Source organism: Amborella trichopoda, chromosome 11, assembly GCF_054954075.1.
Source record: "Amborella trichopoda isolate Santa Cruz 75 chromosome 11, AtrichopodaSantaCruz75HAP2 v2.0, whole genome shotgun sequence".
NCBI lineage: Eukaryota > Viridiplantae > Streptophyta > Magnoliopsida > Amborellales > Amborellaceae > Amborella > Amborella trichopoda.
The window spans coordinates 2,950,668-2,968,146 of NC_142346.1; the positions used below are offsets into that span (position 1 = coordinate 2,950,668).

The following is a 17,479-nucleotide window of genomic DNA, read 5'->3' on the forward strand; positions in this document are numbered from 1 at the left end:
TCAAGGTCCAATTAACCCAAAACAACTTTGGCAAGGTCCAAATATTATCTTAAAAGCAAACTTCACTTGTTCAAGATTCAAAGTTTGTTCATGTGCTCCTTGAAAGAGAAGGGTATTTCCAGGAGCAATGTGTGATCCTCATTCATAAAAGTTAAAGACCCATGTATGATATTCCTCTCTTTATATAGATTAAAGTTTTGCTCCAGTCAAAGGAAGAGGAAGTTCTAAACGGGCTCTTTACAACATACAGGAGAGCCCACAAATATTAACTAAGAAAAAATAAGGTGAACTTCAAACCTTCAAGATCTAAAATTCGTTTTTGGGTTAATTTGGACATTCTACCTCTTAAATAGGTTGGTCAAAAATAATAAATAAATAAAAAATGAACATAAAAAATCAAAATTTAGTGGGGGCTTTTTAATAATGGGAATCCTGAAAGGATATCCCGTGAATTCACCCAAAATAATATTCTTGAAGATTATGTATTTCCGTTATACTTGTTATTTTATATTGTTTCATTTTCTCCATATCTTCCTTTCTCATGGTTTTCTTATTGTTATTTGAAGACAGCGGACCATACCCTTGACCACTGTGATGTCTGTTTTTTTTTACACTCGCCTTCACTATTTTCAACTAAACTTCACAAATCTCTTATAAAATCTAACCTCAATATAAACTTTAGAAATCTCTTATAAAATCTAAAAGAATGTATACAATGAGACCATTTACTTTTGATACAAGGTGGTCACAATTAATTACAGCCATTCGATGTGAAATTTGATAATTTGGGTGTGTCACAAAGTTTGAAAATGTTTTTTTTTAAGATTGAGTTTGGTCAATAGAATAAATATGGCCACCCAATTTCATATCCAATAGTCAAAATTAATTGTGATCTATCTTGTATCAAAAATAAATGGTTATCTAATTTCTCTCTCCCTCTCTCTCTATATATATCTCTTTCTCTCTTTGGTTCATGTGTCTCCTTTAAGCAACTCTTTAAAGAATAACTTCGAGCATGCACCCTAAACAAAATCAAAATGAAATCTCAATTCCGATCTAGGGTTTGGCTCGTATAGTTTTGCAATCCAAAAGAAACAGTGGGTCTAGGACCATTGTTTTATCATTATATTACCTTTTCACAGCAAAGGTCCCTGAACCCCACAGCTTATTTTCTTGTGTCTCTAAATTATGTTCTCATGTTTTCATCGCTTTGACCCCAATTTTCAGCAACGGTTAGAAAGAGGAAAACCCAAGTGAGGGTTTTTGTGGTTAAAGTGGTTTCTTTATCAGTAGTCTCAGATTCTCTCACTTTTAGGGCTAGAGAGAGAAACTGGAGATGAATTTGGTCTGTTTTTAGCAAACCAATTTTTTGTTTGATCTCTGAGAAGCTTAGAGAAGATGATTACAGAGAAACCAGGGTGGATTAGGCATGGGGGATTGCAAATATTCTCCATAGATATTCAGCCTGGTGGCCTTCGCTTTGCTACAGCAGGGGGAGACCATAAGGTAGGTTTTACCCTCTCTACCAAGTCTCTTCCCCTCTGTCTACAAGTGTCTTTCTTTCTCTTTCTACAAAGTTTTTTCCTTTATACCTCTTTTCTTTCCTCCGTTATATTTTGTTTTTGTTTTTCTCTTCCTTGGACGTAGCTAGTTATTGTTCTTGTTTTTCATAGCATATTATCTTGTTGGTTGATCCTGTTTCCTTTCTTATTCTGTTCATGTAAAAACTAGGATTGTTCTTCTTCTTTTTTTGTGTCTAAAATTGGGATTTTTCTAGTTGGGCGGCTGATGTACTTCTAACTTCAAATTGCATATTGTGCATATTATTCTGTTGGGTTGTTTTAAATTCAAGCAAAACTTGCTTAAGTAGTGCATGATTTTTTGGGTTATTCTGAAGTGATGAATTAGCTACTTGATAGGTTCTCATGATAAAAGATTCTCAATCCACATGTTTATAAGTTTTTGTGTTAGAGGAAATATATGTAGGGCAGAGAGAGGACTTGCAGGAGCATTGTAGAGGAAGAGGTAATGTGAAATGTGAGTCAATATTCGGCCAAAATAAAAAAGAAGGAAAAAGTGAAATATGATTCATGGAAACTTACAAATACTTCAACATGTGTCGTCTTTAAAATAAATTGCGATTGGGAATTTTCTATTTCCTAGCTTTTAGCTTTCGCCCCACATATTCATGGATCCAAACTCCAAATGTATACCTAAAAAATTGTATGGAGAAGGTTTTGTTTAGTCTGCCACAGCTTGGTCAGGTTTATCTGTGATGGGCAAAGCTCGAAACATGATTTGGTTTATTTCCTTTCAGGGGAGGTTGGGATGAAGTGGGTTGGGATGTGGCAGGAGTTACCTTGTGTGGTGCGTTTGCTCTAGGAGCGATCTTAGAGATTAGGTGATTGTTGAGTTTAGGAGGTTGGTGAGTATTCTGGAAGAAGCTCTGATTTCAAGAATGGCAATATAGAGTAGATGGGATAATTGGTTGGATCTAGAATATGGGTTATTTAGAAGGATAGATTTTCTTTGAGACAATAGATTATTCAAAAGGTCTTTCCGATATCACTTGGCTTTCACATTTTCTCTGTTGGATGGACTGATATGTTACCCAACATTTAAGACCTTTGATGTCTAAAAGGTGACATGTTGAAAACTCAAGTACATAGGTGGGATGGAGGTTCATAACTCTTTATTCTTTATTTTATTTTATTTTTATTGGTGGGGTTAGTAGCTCTATGGTGTATCACGAATATTTGGAGAGTTCAAGAACCATGACTCTTATCTTCATTATGTATTGTTACTCTTCATCAGTATTTTAGAGTTCCCGAGTTTGACACGGACTCAAGCTAGTCATCGGAAACGCAGGGTGCTGAGTGAAAGATCTAGGGAACTGCCATATCTCACCAGTTCCCGTTCCCAAGGTTTCATTGTTAATTTTTTTTAGGACTTGGCTGAATCTGACTCGGAGTTAGCCAAGTCAACCCTCCAGACTAAGGCTCAGAATTCTGGCGAGTCCTGAATCAAATCTGATACTGTATCACATGCATGTGTCATATAGAACATGCTATATGTGCTCCCTTGAATCTCAATATAAGCTACTAATGGTAAACATAAGCTACACACCTTCAATCAATTTAGAGCCAAAAAAATACAAAAAGGTTTTTGAAATGATTGTGGATGTTTTAGCTGTTCTGAGAAAGACTGGTGGGGAGGATACATTTAAGGACCCGGTTTCTATGCGACGAAGCCCACATATGTAGAAATGCGAGCTTATTAATAAATCTATTTTTGAGATGGATTTTTTAACTTAATTTTCAAGGACATATAAAATCTCTAACATGGAGATCATGAATATGAAAAAATAAGTAAATTTTAAAAATTAAAAATAATAATTCTAGTAAGAAAACATTTGGACCGTTAGTTTCCATTGTTTTTAGATGGAACACCCACTTGCATCCATCTTTACGATGGATGCTTTACACTTTTTGCACCACATATGTAGTCATGCGGTCCAACCTGCATGGGACAATTTTCCTACATTTAAACATCTAGAATATTGAATGGGATAGGTGGTATTCTGTTGATTACAGAGAGAAGAATAGGATGGGGAGAGGTTCAATATTAAGTTAGTATTAAATACAAATCCAGAGAGATGCTGTAATAATGTCATATCACTGCATATACGAAGAGTTGAAGATTAGCTGTGATAGAGGGCAGTGAATGTATATGGATCCCGGAAGTTCATAATTCTTGCATATTGACCCTTATAGATATGCATAAATTTTCGGTGAACATATGGAATGTCTTATACTCAACTTTTCATCTTCTAATCATGAACATAAATTCATCTTCCCTCTATCTCTAACGTTTTAGTGGAAATTGCTTTGCTCTTCCCACTAAAGTTGGATACTATTTAACATTGAGAAAGCACATTGTGGTGTAAAACACTATGAAAATCATAGCATATTAAGGTCATCATCATCCAGTGAAATGATGTATGGTGATTGAGAGAGAAAGAATCCACTATGTCCTATTCTCTTGGGTTCCTCTTTCTCCACCACCATTCCTCATTTCCTTGTGGACGATGATAACCCCCACTGGAATATCACTTCCCATGCTATAGTTCACCTCCCGTACTAGAGTGAACTATATAAGATGTGTTCCCTTTAATTTGCACAATTCCCACTGCTTAATCTTACATTCAAACAGTGTACATTTACTCACCAATTTTGATGGTTATGCCTTTATGGTAGGTTCGGATATGGAACATGAAGTCGGTGGGTCGAGAGACCGAATATGATCAGACAAACCAAACATTGTTGGCCACCCTCCGTGACCACTTTGGATCTGTGAATTGTGTTAGGTGGGCTAAGCATGGTCGATATGTTGCATCAGGTTCTGATGATCAAGTAATCCTCGTCCATGAGAGGAAGCCAGGTTCCGGCACCACTGAGTTTGGCAGTGGAGAACCTCCGGATGTCGAGAACTGGAAAGTGGTGATGACCTTACGTGGACATACTGCAGATGTGGTAATCATACTTGCATGCCTACACATTCATACAGGCATCCATACATGACACTATGGAGGCATGTGGTAGATGTCGTAACTAAAATGCTTGCTTATACATGTAATTTGTACATACATGTGCATAGGTGCATACATATTTCATCCATCCATTCATCCATGCATACATATATGTACGCACTACACATAACGGACATGTAGAATGTATTGGTTTGGTTGTGTGTGTGTGTGTGTGTGTGTGTGAGAGAGAGAGAGAGAGAGAGAGAGAGGTTGTATCATTTGTGTGTTCAAGTGAACTTTTTAATAATTCCTATCTATCTAAACTAGGCGTTTTACTTTTTCTGTGTATGAAGTAGGTGGATCTCAACTGGTCTCCAGATGACTTGATATTGGCTAGCTGTAGTTTGGATAATACGGTACACATATGGAATATGAGCAATGGTATATGCACAGCTGTTTTGAGAGGTCACTCAAGCCTTGTTAAAGGAATTGCTTGGGATCCTATTGGTTCTTTCATTGCAAGCCAATCTGACGACAAGACTGTCATTATTTGGCGTACAAATGATTGGAGCCAGGAGCACAGAACGGAAGGGCACTGGGGGAAATCTGTACGTTTATTCTATGTTACAAAACCCATCAGCCCACCTTTTTTTTTCCCCCTTCTTGCTTACATTAATTTACAAAGACAATTTGTTGCTGATCGTAAAAAACTCAATGCTTTTGGAACTTATTTTTCCTGAGGACCAAGGACTTTTGAGCAAAGGGAAATAAACTGTTTCAAGAAAGTGCTATTTTATTCATTGTTAAAAGATATATGAAAAAGGTGTGAAGGATGGCCTGTCAGGTAAGAAAGAAAAGAGAGGAGTGAGGCTTACATACATACGGTTCACTTTAGAAGACGAGCAGGGTATTTTCTAGTTCTCTATTTCTGGTTTTCTGGGATAGTTATTTCAGATTTTGTGAGTTTCTTTAGAACCCAATGTTCTGTTTAAGCAATAGTTCTGCCATAATTGGTACCACTTTCGAGCCCTTCCATCTTTGATCACAGCAATACTTCTTAGTAATATCACTTTGCATATTTTATTAACCAAAGCCATTGAATTTATCAGGTTGGATCCACTTTCTTTAGGCGGCTTGGATGGTCACCTTGTGGTCATTTTATTACTACCACACATGGGTTTCAGAAGCCTAGGCACTCTGCACCTGTACTGGAAAGGGGCGACTGGTCAGCTACTTTTGATTTCTTGGGTCATAATGCCCCCGTTGTTGCTGTGAAGTTCAACCATTCTATGTTTCGAAAGAACCTTGCTAATGGTGCAGATTTAAAGGAATTTCAGCAAGTTGAAACAGTTGGGTGGTCGAATGGTGCCACAAAGTCAGTGCCGAGAGAATCAATGCCATATAATGTGATTGCCATTGGGAGTCAGGACTGCACTATAACTGTTTGGACCACAGCAAGTCCCCGCCCCCTTTTTGTGGCCAAGCATTTTTTCACACAAAGTGTTGTTGACTTATCCTGGTAAGGAATAGGCTACAGTCATACTCGTTTAATTTCTTCTTGGTCTAATGAGATTTCACCTTTTGCAATTTTGCATTTTGTTATTCAGTCAATGTTTTAATCATAGGTAATTTTTTTAATCATAGGTTAAAATTTTGATAATTGTTTTCTGATTTTTTGATATATTTACAAAAAATATAAATTTGAATGTTTAACCGAAATTTGATGTGTAACTGAAATTTGATGTATAACTGAAATTTGAATTCAAGATATAACCAAACCTCAGATTGTCAGAGTTTCTTCTTAGATGAAAAAAAAAAATCAATAGTTTTCTGATAATTTAGTTGTAGTTATAAAGAACTAATGGTTTCTTATACTTTTAATTGCAGTAAGAAAAAACTAATGGGCCAAACTCAACAAATAACCCAAATTTAAGCATGCTCATGGAAGTCTTGTATTTGGATGGATACATGATTTCTCAGTAGAAATGATCATGCTTCTGAGTACCAGAAAGCAAGACAAAACTCCACAAAAGAACATTGAAAACAATGGAAAAACATCATTTTATCTGAAGGCCAACTTCAACATCGGTTTAACAGTTTGTAAATCTGAAATTTCGAACCTTGGGTCTGAAATGTTACTTGATTTGTCATAGGAGTCCTGATGGCTATGCGCTATTTGCTTGTTCTTTGGACGGGACTGTGGCAACGTTCTATTTCGAAGTGAAAGAACTTGGCCACCGAATCAGCGACGCTGAACTCGATGAATTGAAGCGGAGCCGATACGGTGATGTGAGAGGACGCCAGGCTAACCTAGCTGAAAGCCCAGCTCAACTCTTACTAGAGGTAGCCTCAGCTAAGCAGCTTCCGACCAAAAGGGGGCTCTCTAACCTTAGCACCCAACAAAGCCAATCACCAGGAAAGCCTCCTTCTATGGAGGTGGCCAACCCTGTAATCTCCCAGACCCAACCAAAGGGCCTGGATCCACATGTTGAAGATGACAAAAAAGCTATGGTTTCTTCAGGTGGGGCTGGGTTGAATAAGGCTGGTTCAGCTAGGACCTCCAGTCCAGTTAAACAAAGGGAGTATAGGCGTCCAGATGGAAGAAAAAGGATAATTCCTGAAGCAGTTGGAGTTCCCATGCAACAGGATAGTGTGTATGGTGGGACACAAGGGGCCCCACTTGAGTTGGCTCTCTCATTCCCTGAACAAAGAAAGGATGGCAACGGGGAGCTTAATGATGATAATGGGGCAAATAATGCTCTTCTAAAAAGGCCATTTCATGGAAATTTAGAGACCAATGAACTTGCTAGCAAGTTCTGTGACTGTGGAGTGAAGGAGCGGGTGGGGTCCACAGCCAGGGCCAAAGTTACTGAGGGTCTTATTATTGAGAAGGCTGTGGGCTCTGGTGAGGGGAAAGTTAATGTTGAGAATGTTGGGCATGTGAGTACTGGTAGTTTCTTATCAATTAGGGTTTTCGATAAGGATGGAGTTCAGGATAGCATACCAATTTGTTTGGATGCTAAGCCTGTGGAAAGAGCAGTCAGTGACTTGGTTGGCGTTGGGAGCTCTTTGTTGGTAAAAGAAACAGAGGTTACGTGCTTGCAGGGAGCTGTAATTCTATGGTCTGATCGATTAGCGGGAAAAGCAACTGCAATGGCTGGAAACACCAATTTCTGGGCTGTTGGTTGTGAAGATGGCTGTTTACAGGTACTTGTAAACTAAATATGATGTAAAATTTTACTAGTTTGCTAACCCTCATTCTTATGCTCATCCAATGGTGCATTGCCCGTTCAACTTCTTTTACTTGTTTATTCCCGAGACGGATGAGAAAGAAGCTGTTGAGATCGATATGAGCAAAATTTTGCACAAATGACCAAGTTTATTACAATCCAGTTGGACTATGGAAAAACCATACTCCATCTTTTGAAAACTTAAAGTGATAAACGGTGATTGAGAGTGACATTCACTGTCTGGTCATTTCCAGTTATTGTGGGTCTCACTGTCTCCATAGTTGAATGTTATTGCAACGGGCAGTGACGGTGTAATGGAAAATGGTTTCTCCATCTCCCATTTGGTTAGAGTCTACTTCCCAAATGACAGTATTTAGGCAGAGTTTATATGCCTCATAATGAGTTGTCGTGGCTGTTTCTTGTGACATTTATATTTGCTTAACTCTTGTTTTGACTCCTTGAAAAGGTCTACACAAAGTGTGGGAGAAGAGCTATGCCAATGATGATGTTGGGATCTGCAGCCACTTTCGTAGATTGTGATGAGGGCTGGAAGCTGCTTTTAGTCACTCGGGTAGGATCGGTCTATCTCTGGGACTTGTTTAACCGAACCTGTGTTCTTCGTGACTCTCTTGCTTCTCTTATTACTTCCACTCCAGATTCGTCCTCCAAAAATCCAGGTAAGGTTCCTCTGATGGTATCTAGTTTCAATATAGATATCATTGTTAACACATTCAGGAAAAAAACAAATATATATATATATATATATATATATATATATATATATATATATGGAAAATACTAGGATTAGCCCACTAGCTCATATGAGCATATGAGCCCAACGGTCTAGATTGAATCTAGGCCGATCTGAAGGTCACGACTTCATTTCATATTTGAGTTTTAATTTGTTTTCTACAAATCCAAATAACTTGAAATTTTAGGCGGCCATTCTTCTCATCAAGACGCATCTAATAAAAATATTTAAAAAATAATTGTTAGAAATAAATTGACCAAAATACCCCCGAAAGGGGTATTTTGGTCAATTTATTTCTTGAAAATTATTTTTTTGATATTTTTATTAGATTCTCCTATTTTCAAGAACACACGCCTAAAATTTCAAATTATTTGGATTCGTAAAAAAAACATTAAAATTCAAATACGAAATGAGATCGTGATTGTCAAATTGGCCCAAATTCAATCTGGGTTGTTGGGCTCATATGAACACATATGTTCATATGAGCTAGTGGGGTAATCTCAGCATTTTCCTATATATATATATAGGCAATGATTTCATGAAACCGTTGTATAGTAATATGATGCAATAACCTTAAAAAACCATCTTATAGCCATTTGTTTAATTCAAATCATTTTGGTGAGATGCTTAAATCTCGAAAGTATTTTTTTTGAAATTGAAAACACAACCCATAAAGTATTTTTTTAGCCCAATTAACATAGGTCGTTCATTTTGGTGAAATGCTTAGATCTAGGCCTTAGAAGGATTTTTTCATTTCCAATTTTTTTGGATGGCTTTATTATCATTAGATGAACAATGTTAAAAAAGAAAAAAATGATTTTGAGTTTATAGAGGCTAAGATCTTGAAATTCACAAAATGAATAGTCTAGATTCGTTTTTGGAGGGGACTCATTTTGACTATATCTAGGGTTTAAATTAAACTTTTTTTTTTGGGGGCATTGATTATTGAGATGAAGAATATGTGTGCAAAATTTGGGGTCATACAAATACCACAAACATGGTTTTCTAGAAGTGTCGTTGCATTATACTATAATACAACCATTGCATTGGATCATTGCTCTATATATATATATGGGAAAGTATAGAATGAGATCATTTACCTTTAGTACAAGGTGAGACATTAATCTTGACCATTGGATGTGAAATTGGATGGCTGTACTTATTCCATTGACCAAGCTCAAACTTCAAAAAGAAATTTTCTCGAACTTTATGACGCATCCAAGCTATCAAACTCCACATCGGATGGTTATAAGTAATTGTGACTATATATATATATATATATATCAGTATTGTACATTGGTTTTAATTTCGCTTGCATAGAATTGTTTACACACACACATACGTACATTTAGGCATCCATGGTTGGGAATTGAGGAAATATTTGCTTTTATTTCATGAGTTTTAGTGTGGAAATTTGCCTTATATGCCAGGAACAATCAAAGTTATATCCGCAAGGTTCACGAGATCCGGTTCTCCTCTGGTTGTGCTAGCGACTCGTCATGCATTTCTTTATGATCTGAACCTGAAGTGTTGGCTGAGAATAGCTGATGATACCTTCCCTGCATCAAATTTTACGAGTTCATGGAATCTTGGTTCCTCTCAGAGTGGTGAACTGGCAGCTTTACAAGTTGATGTTGGCAAATTCCTAGCTAGAAAGCCTAGTTGGAGCAGGTTGGCACACCTTTCTCAATGTTTAAAAAAAGGAAAGAAGTGAACTATATTTAATGGACTGTAGGGAACCATAGTCCCTTGGGGTGATGGCTGTCCAGTGAATTGATGGACAATGGAGAGAGTGAGTGAAGGGGGGCAGGGGAACCCACCAGAACAGGTGTGTCCTTGATGGTGGGTGTCAATCTCTACTTATCAGCTTCTATCATGTTATTGGATGGTGATGATAATCCCAAGGGACTGTTGTTTTTCTATGTTCAATTGCATCATATTACACTTTCCAGACTCTGAAGCGGTAACTTTTTGTCTAATTACTGTGGAAGGTGATATTCTGTTCTTCATTGTGTACATAGAAGTATGTACATGTTCTATGTATCACTTGACTGGTATTGGGATATATTTTTGCTTAAATTGGATTCCTAGAAGTTGGAATTTGACATGAATTGGTTAATGTACATTTACAGGGTTTTGACAGATAATGGGGTGCAGACCCGAGCTCATCTGGAGTCTCAGCTAGCATCATCCCTAGCTTTAAAATCACCTACTGAATACCGCCAATGCCTCCTATCATACATCCGATTTCTTGCAAGGTCTGTGCTAATATACATCTTCTATTATTTATGTATAATCTCTCTCTCTCTCTCTCTCTCTCTCTCTCTCTCTCTGCTTATGATTTGTTTATACTGTGTTTATGCAGAGAAGCAGATGAATCTCGTTTACGTGAAGTGTGTGAGAGCTTTATTGGCCCCCCCACTGGGATGGTTGAATCTAATTCTTCGGAGACCAATAACCCAACGTGGGATCCCTATGTGCTGGTCAGAATACGGCCCTTAGCTCTTCATCTCCTCCTTTTAGTTAGCATCATTTCTTGGGCTTTTCATTTCCATGGTTTAACAACAAACATGCCGCCAGAGTACCTGATTTCCCCCTTTTTTTTTCCATATCTGTTGGCCTTATTTCTTTGGTTTTTATGTCCAAACTACAAACATGCCCCTGATTTCAAGAACCTAATCTGATTTTTAAGAAGTTGGCCTGAAGTACCTTCTTGTTATATCTAGCTAGGAGGGAGGGAGGTAGCTACATGGTTTTGTTTGATTCTGAAAATGGGCGATGCTTTTATATCATCTTGATAACCTGAAGGCCCAGGATCAAATGGATGCTAATTTAGTAGTTTTTAAGCAGCATATGAATGGTTTTTCTATCATGTTATTTGTCTGAATTATTGTGTGTGAGCAGGGAATGAAAAAGCACAAACTTCTTAAAGAAGATATACTTCCCGCCATGGCTTCAAATAGGAAGGTGCAGCGATTATTGAATGAGTTCATGGATTTGCTTTCAGAGTATGAAACTGGGGTCGACCAGGAGAAAATTGCAGATCCTGTGAAAGACTCATGAGCTTGTAAAGGATGGGAATAATCTAAAATTGGCATATGGGGCTCAATGATTTTTGTATTATAGTGTTTTTTTAAAAAAATTATGTGGGCACAGGGGATGCTCATTGCTCTCAGTTTTGTATCTACGTTGATGTTTCTCATTTAGGTTGACTTCCATTAACTCTCCCCACTTGTAACCTTTTTGAACTGAAGCATTTTGCTCTCTGATCATTTTGCATTGCTTGCGTAGATGAAGTAAAAGAAAATATTCCTCAGCCCTCATGTGAATGCTCGCTCCCCTTTTGATTTGCTCTTTGATCATTTTTCATTTTGTAGATGAAGCAAATGAAAATGACCTATAATACTCATGCGAATGCTCTCTCTTCGTCACACGGACACATTTAATCAATTTTGCCATTTCTCCGTCTCATGTAATTAGTGTGCCTGCAACTCTACTCCGATGTGTGATATGCCCGAGTCTCAAAACTTGGACAAGATCTATGTGTGCCACATAAAGAGATGAGAAAGCATTGTATGCGTGTGTGAGAGAGACAGAAGTTCATAATGTACTCTAATTATAACACACAAAAACATGGAGAGAGAGAGGGGTTTGTAATGCATCCCATTCAATATGTTCTATTCAACAAAGAGATTTGTTATGTACTCAGCATTAAAAAGAAAAAAAAAGTTCGTAATATGCTATATACAACCGAGAGAGAGAGTGATATTTGTAATATGTGTCAGACAATTCCAAAACTGAAGGCTTGAGAGATGTGTTTGTAATGGAATTCCGATAATTCCAAAACTGAAGGCTTGAGAGTTGTGTTTGTAACGTGATCCCGATAATTCCAAAATTGGAAGCTATTTCTTATCGCTCTTCTACTTCCATTGCTCCGTACTCCTAAAAGTCGCTTTGCTCAAAAAGTTCAAACCAAAGCCAACCCAATGAGACCAAATTCCTCGATACCATGCTGCCAAAAAATCAGTTGCGGAAAACCAAAAAAACAATCACCCGTTGCTCGCTGTCCAACTGGGTTTTGCTCAATAACCATCAAATAATAACGGGTTATCATTCTCTCTCTACTGAGTTGAGAGAGAATGATGATAATTATACCAAATCCCAACTGGTTTCTGATCAAAACCCACAACCAGATATCTCTTTTATGAACAATTTCCACCTCTCTTCTATTTTGAAATATTGTAGTACTTTCTCGGACCAAATTCTTGGAAAAAAGATTCATTGTTATAGCATAAAATCTGGTTGTGAAGCTGATGTTAGTGTGGGAACTGCACTTCTGGACATGTATATGAAATGCAAATATGTAATAGATGCACAAAAAGTGTTCGATAAGATGCCTGAGAGAAATGTGGTTTCCTGGACTTCATTGTTTACTGGTTATATATTGAATGGGTTTGCTGATCTTGTTATTGATGGTTTCTCAGAGATGAAGAGAGATGATGTGAAGCCAAATCCTTTCACTTTTGCCAGTGTTCTCTCTGCTTCTGCAACTCTTTGCGCAATTGCGAACGGGATTTATGTGCATTGTTTGGTAATAAAACTTGGTTTTGATTCAATTGTATTTGTTGGCAATTCTCTTATAAATATGTATTCCAAAGGCGGGATGGTTTTAGAGGCTCGAGCTGTCTTCGAAGGCCTTTTGACTAGAGATGAAGTTTCATGGAATGCTATGGTGGCTGGGTATGTGCACAATGGGTTTGAGAGAGAGAGTCTCGAGCTTTTTCTCCTTATGAGAGATGCAGGTACAAAGCTTACACATCTTAGTTTTCCTACTTTGCTAAAAGTTTGTGCGAGTCTTAGAGAATTGAGCTTAGCTAGGCAGCTTCATTCATGTATTATAAGAAGTGGATTTGTATCAGATTTTAGCGTGAGAAGAGCAATCATGGTGGCTTATGGAAAGTGTAGAGAGATGGATGACTCCTGCAAGATGTTTATGACCATGTCTGATTTCCAAAATGTGGTGTCATGGACTGCCATGATCACTGGTTATTTGCAAAATGATGGGATTGAGCAAGCTATAGACCTATTTCTTAGAGTGAGAAAGGAAGGTAGAATTAGGCCAAATGACTACACTTTCTCTACTATTCTTACTGCTTCTCCTTCTCTATCACCCTTCCAAATCCATGCCCAAGTAATAAAAACTGGTTATTTGACATATCCAACTGTTGGAACTGCTCTTCTCACTGCCTATGTCAATCTTGGGAACACTCAAGATGCATCCATGGTTTTCAGAGAGATAGAAGAGAGAGATACAGTTTCTTGGTCTGCAATGCTTGCTGGCTATGCCCAAGCAGAGGACCCTGAAAGTGGAATGAAACTGTACCAAGAAATGAGGAGAGATAATGGAAAACCCAATGAATTCACATTCTCTAGTGTTCTTGATGCTTGTTCTAGCCCTTCAGCTTCAGCTGAACAGGGAAAACAGTTCCATTGCAGCTTGATAAAGCATGGATTCGAGAGCGCTCTCTGTGTTAGCACCGCTCTTGTATCAATGTACTCCAGGCGTGGAAGCATAGAGAGTGCACAAAAGGTTTTTGAATCTCAATTAGAGAGAGAAAGAGACCTAGTTTCATGGAATTCAATGATTGCAGGCTTTGCTCAACACGGGTATGGCCATAAAGCTTTGACGATCTTTGAGAGCATGCTTGAAAAAGGCCTAAAAGTAGACGGCTTCACGTTAATGGGAGTTCTCTTGGCTTGTACTCATGCTGGACTATTAGACAAAGGCTCCAAATACTTCAATTCCATGACAATGGAGCATGGTATAAGCCCAAGTATGGAGCATTATGCATGCATGGTTGATCTTTATAGTAGAGCAGGCAAGCTAGGAGAAGCCATGGATCTCATAAACAAGATGCCATATGAAGCTGGACCAACAATTTGGAGAATACTATTGGGTTCTTGTAGACTTCATCAAAACTTAGATATGGGAAAGCTTGCAGCTGAGAAGTTAATGGCTCTTAAGCCTCAAGACTCAGCTGCTTATGTTCTTCTCTCTAACATGTATGCATCTGCTGGAAACTGGGTTGAAAGATCCAAGATTAGAAAGTTAATGGAAGAGAGAGGAATTAAGAAAGAAGCTGGGTATAGTTGGATTGAGGTGAAGAATAAGGTACATTCATTCATGGCCAGTGATAGATCTCACCCTTTATCAGAACAAATTTATTTGAAGCTCGAGGAATTGGGATCTCTTTTGAAGCTTGCAGGCTATAGGCCGGATACGAATTTTGTGCTTTATGATGTAGAGGAGGAGCAGAAGGAGCATATTCTCTCTTTACATAGTGAGAGGTTGGCCTTGGCATTTGGTTTGATCAGCACCCCACATGGGATGCCTTTGCAGATTGTAAAGAACCTCCGGGTTTGTGGGGACTGCCATACGGTTCTCAAGCTTTTGTCTGAGATTTTAGAGAGAGAAATTGTGGTGAGAGATTCAAATCGGTTCCACCACTTCAAAGGTGGTTCTTGCTCCTGTGGAGATTACTGGTGATATTGCTCTGACTGTTTGGAAGAAATAAGATGGAGATTGAGTAAACAGGGTAAAGATCCTTGAAAGAGTGTTGAGAGAGACACTTGGAAGAAACAAGTGACAGATTTGAGGAAACAGGAGAGAGAGAGAGAGAGAGAGAGAGAGAGAGAGAGAGAGAGAGAGATTTGTATGGTAGTTTGAATTTTACAAGATTTTACATTTTACAGAGGTAGAGGATGGGTAAACAAGAGTTGGGAGGTTAGTATTTCAGATGCCAGAGAGGATGGGACATTTCAAATGCATGATGAAGATGGCAACCATTATTTATTTAAAAAAAAAATTAGATAAGTTGTAGACTTTGTACCACAGCAACATTTAGTGGAACAATACATGTTGTTGTTCCTCTTATTTCTGTGGCTATGGCTTACATGCGACATGGCTCTCAAAAGTATATTACATTCTTTTATGAACTTATGATTAACATTGGAGCGGCTGATTGATTAAAGAATCCATATGATGTCTCCCAAAAATATCTTGTGTATAATTCGCTTATGAATAACATGCGGTTTGCATAAAGTTAGTGAATAAATATGTTATCTGGTGGTACGGAGGAATAAATACCATAGAAGTGTCTCAAGAAATCACTTTCTTCAAGGCAAAACGATAATCAATCTCTACTTATTTTGTGGGGCAGAGAGATTGTGTTTTCCTGCTAGCTCCATATCTCTTGATTGTCATTAGCGAGTTAGCAGATTTTCTCATGTGCATTTAAATTGAATGAGGCGTTTGAAACCAAGCAACCTCTGCAACCACAAACTCATCAACTTATACTGCGACCCTGTTCTAGACTTTCGTACTGACTTTCGCCTCACACCACACCGAGAAATAAGCATGTCACCCAGAGAGAGAAATGGGTGATTGAATGCCAATTGCTTCTTCCTTTCGACAGCCAGTTTCGCCATGGGAATCCAATCGACTAATTGATCCACTCAAATATTGAGATAGACATCCTGGTCCAACATATATCACCTTTAGCCCACATGCCTGGGCTCTGATGATTGAGTTGCCATTCCCATATATCGAATATTGCATTTCATAAATCTCCACCCACAGGTGTCAACTTTTTTCAAAGAGGAACAACTGTAATTTGACTAGTTCATCTACAAATCGTAGGATTCTTGACCAAGCTTACATATAGAGTCCTTAAATACCCATAACATAACGTCATATATTAAACTTGATCAGGAGATTTGCTTGCGTAAGAAGAGTTATCCATGCAGGGGCTATCTTGAACTCGCACCTTCTAATAAGTCTCTTCTCTTGCGCCTCCCCTATTGGTATCGCGGATTCCACCTTGGCGAAAGCCCATTCCCTCTTGGAAGGCCTCAAACATTTCAGCCCTTCTTGGAACTTAGTTTTAGTTGTCGAGGGTGACTCACTGAATGCCATTGGAACTTAGTTCTATTTGTCGAGGGTGACTCAATCGATGTCATTTCCTGAGCCTCACATGAGACTACATCACCTTGGAGGCTCATGACTATCTTTGACGAGATTTCGAAATTTCCAGGCATATATAGGTCTTCTGGATTCATACTTAGAGGGGGACGCCAATCAAACTGGCTGACGCACTGGCTAAGCAAGGAGCTTTTGTGAGTTTGCCCTAACCTTTTTTGGATTGTATACAGACCAAAACTTTGTGATTAGCGACCGTTCCCATGTAATTTTGCTTTTATAGTTCTGATTTTACCACTTCTCTGTGGTTTTTTGCGTCCCTGGGTTGGGCAATTTTTGTATATTGTAAACTACTTAATACAAGGTTAACAATTTCGAGAAAAAAAAAACATTATCCTAAGTTGTTTCTCTCGGTACGTCTACTTCGTATTGGCATAAAGGGCTGCCCTTAACTATGGCAAAGATACCGTTTATGTTTTGTACAAGATGATCGTAACTATACCCACTCATTAGATGTCAAAATGGATGGCTTGGGGTGAGTTACGAAGTTTGAGCTTTTTTAAAAAAAAATTTGTGTCTAATCAATGACATTCTTCTAACTACCCATTTTGAAATCTAATGGACAAGAATGTTTTGCGACATCTTTGTACAAAAGGTAAATGGTGTCTTTGTAGACAATCCCTTAATAAGAAAGTATGTTTCTGATAACACGGATTGTATACAATGATACAAGGATGTCACAATTACTTACAACCATCCGATGTGAAATCCGATGCTTGGGTGTATCACAAAGTTAAAAAAAATTCTTATGAATTTGAGCTTGGTCAATGAAATAAATGTACCCATCTAATTTCACATCCAATGGTCAAGATTAATTGTGACCACGTTGTATCAAAGATAAATGGTCTCATTGTATATTTTTATTATATTTAAACGTATTAAATTTCATTAAAATATGTAATGGTTAAAAAAGACCCTGAGTTTTGTATAGA

The 17,479-nt window shown here is 38.0% G+C and overlaps 2 protein-coding genes across 3 annotated transcripts; both read left to right on the forward strand.

Annotated features, from left to right (window-relative positions):
• The first annotated feature begins 1,160 nt into the window (after positions 1-1,160).
• Positions 1,161-11,825, forward strand: HIRA (histone chaperone HIRA-like protein). Of its 2 annotated transcripts, none has more exons than XR_016044507.1 (10): positions 1,161-1,506; positions 4,257-4,532; positions 4,885-5,136; positions 5,638-6,047; positions 6,682-7,735; positions 8,225-8,435; positions 9,940-10,337; positions 10,642-10,767; positions 10,875-10,992; positions 11,414-11,825. XR_016044507.1 is itself a non-coding variant. In XM_006851441.4 (10 exons), exons 1-10 carry the CDS (start codon positions 1,399-1,401, stop codon positions 11,570-11,572), a joined length of 2,955 nt encoding a protein of 984 aa, XP_006851504.1. In that variant the 5' UTR covers positions 1,161-1,398; the 3' UTR covers positions 11,573-11,825. The 2 variants fall into 2 exon arrangements, 1 of the variants encoding a protein (XP_006851504.1); XM_006851441.4 differs by having other exon boundaries at positions 9,940-10,180.
• A 270-nt stretch (positions 11,826-12,095) lies between these two features.
• LOC105421210 (Tetratricopeptide repeat (TPR)-like superfamily protein) lies at positions 12,096-15,565 on the forward strand. Its single transcript, XM_011627720.3, has one exon. It carries the CDS (start codon positions 12,519-12,521, stop codon positions 15,054-15,056), a length of 2,538 nt encoding a protein of 845 aa, XP_011626022.1. The 5' UTR covers positions 12,096-12,518; the 3' UTR covers positions 15,057-15,565.
• The last annotated feature ends 1,914 nt before the right edge of the window (positions 15,566-17,479 follow it).

What these genes read in the sequence shown, in the direction of transcription:
- HIRA (XM_006851441.4), top strand. Translation starts at nt 1,399, where the DNA reads ATGATTACAGAGAAACCAGGGTGGATTAGGCATGGGGGATTGCAAATA. An exon ending in TTCGTCCTCCAAAAATCCAG is followed by an intron (nt 8,436 to 9,939) that starts GTAAGGTTCCTC and finishes CTTATATGCCAG; the next exon opens with GAACAATCAAAGTTATATCC. An exon ending in TACATCCGATTTCTTGCAAG is followed by an intron (nt 10,768 to 10,874) that starts GTCTGTGCTAAT and finishes GTGTTTATGCAG; the next exon opens with AGAAGCAGATGAATCTCGTT.
- LOC105421210 (XM_011627720.3), top strand. Translation starts at nt 12,519, where the DNA reads ATGCTGCCAAAAAATCAGTTGCGGAAAACCAAAAAAACAATCACCCGT.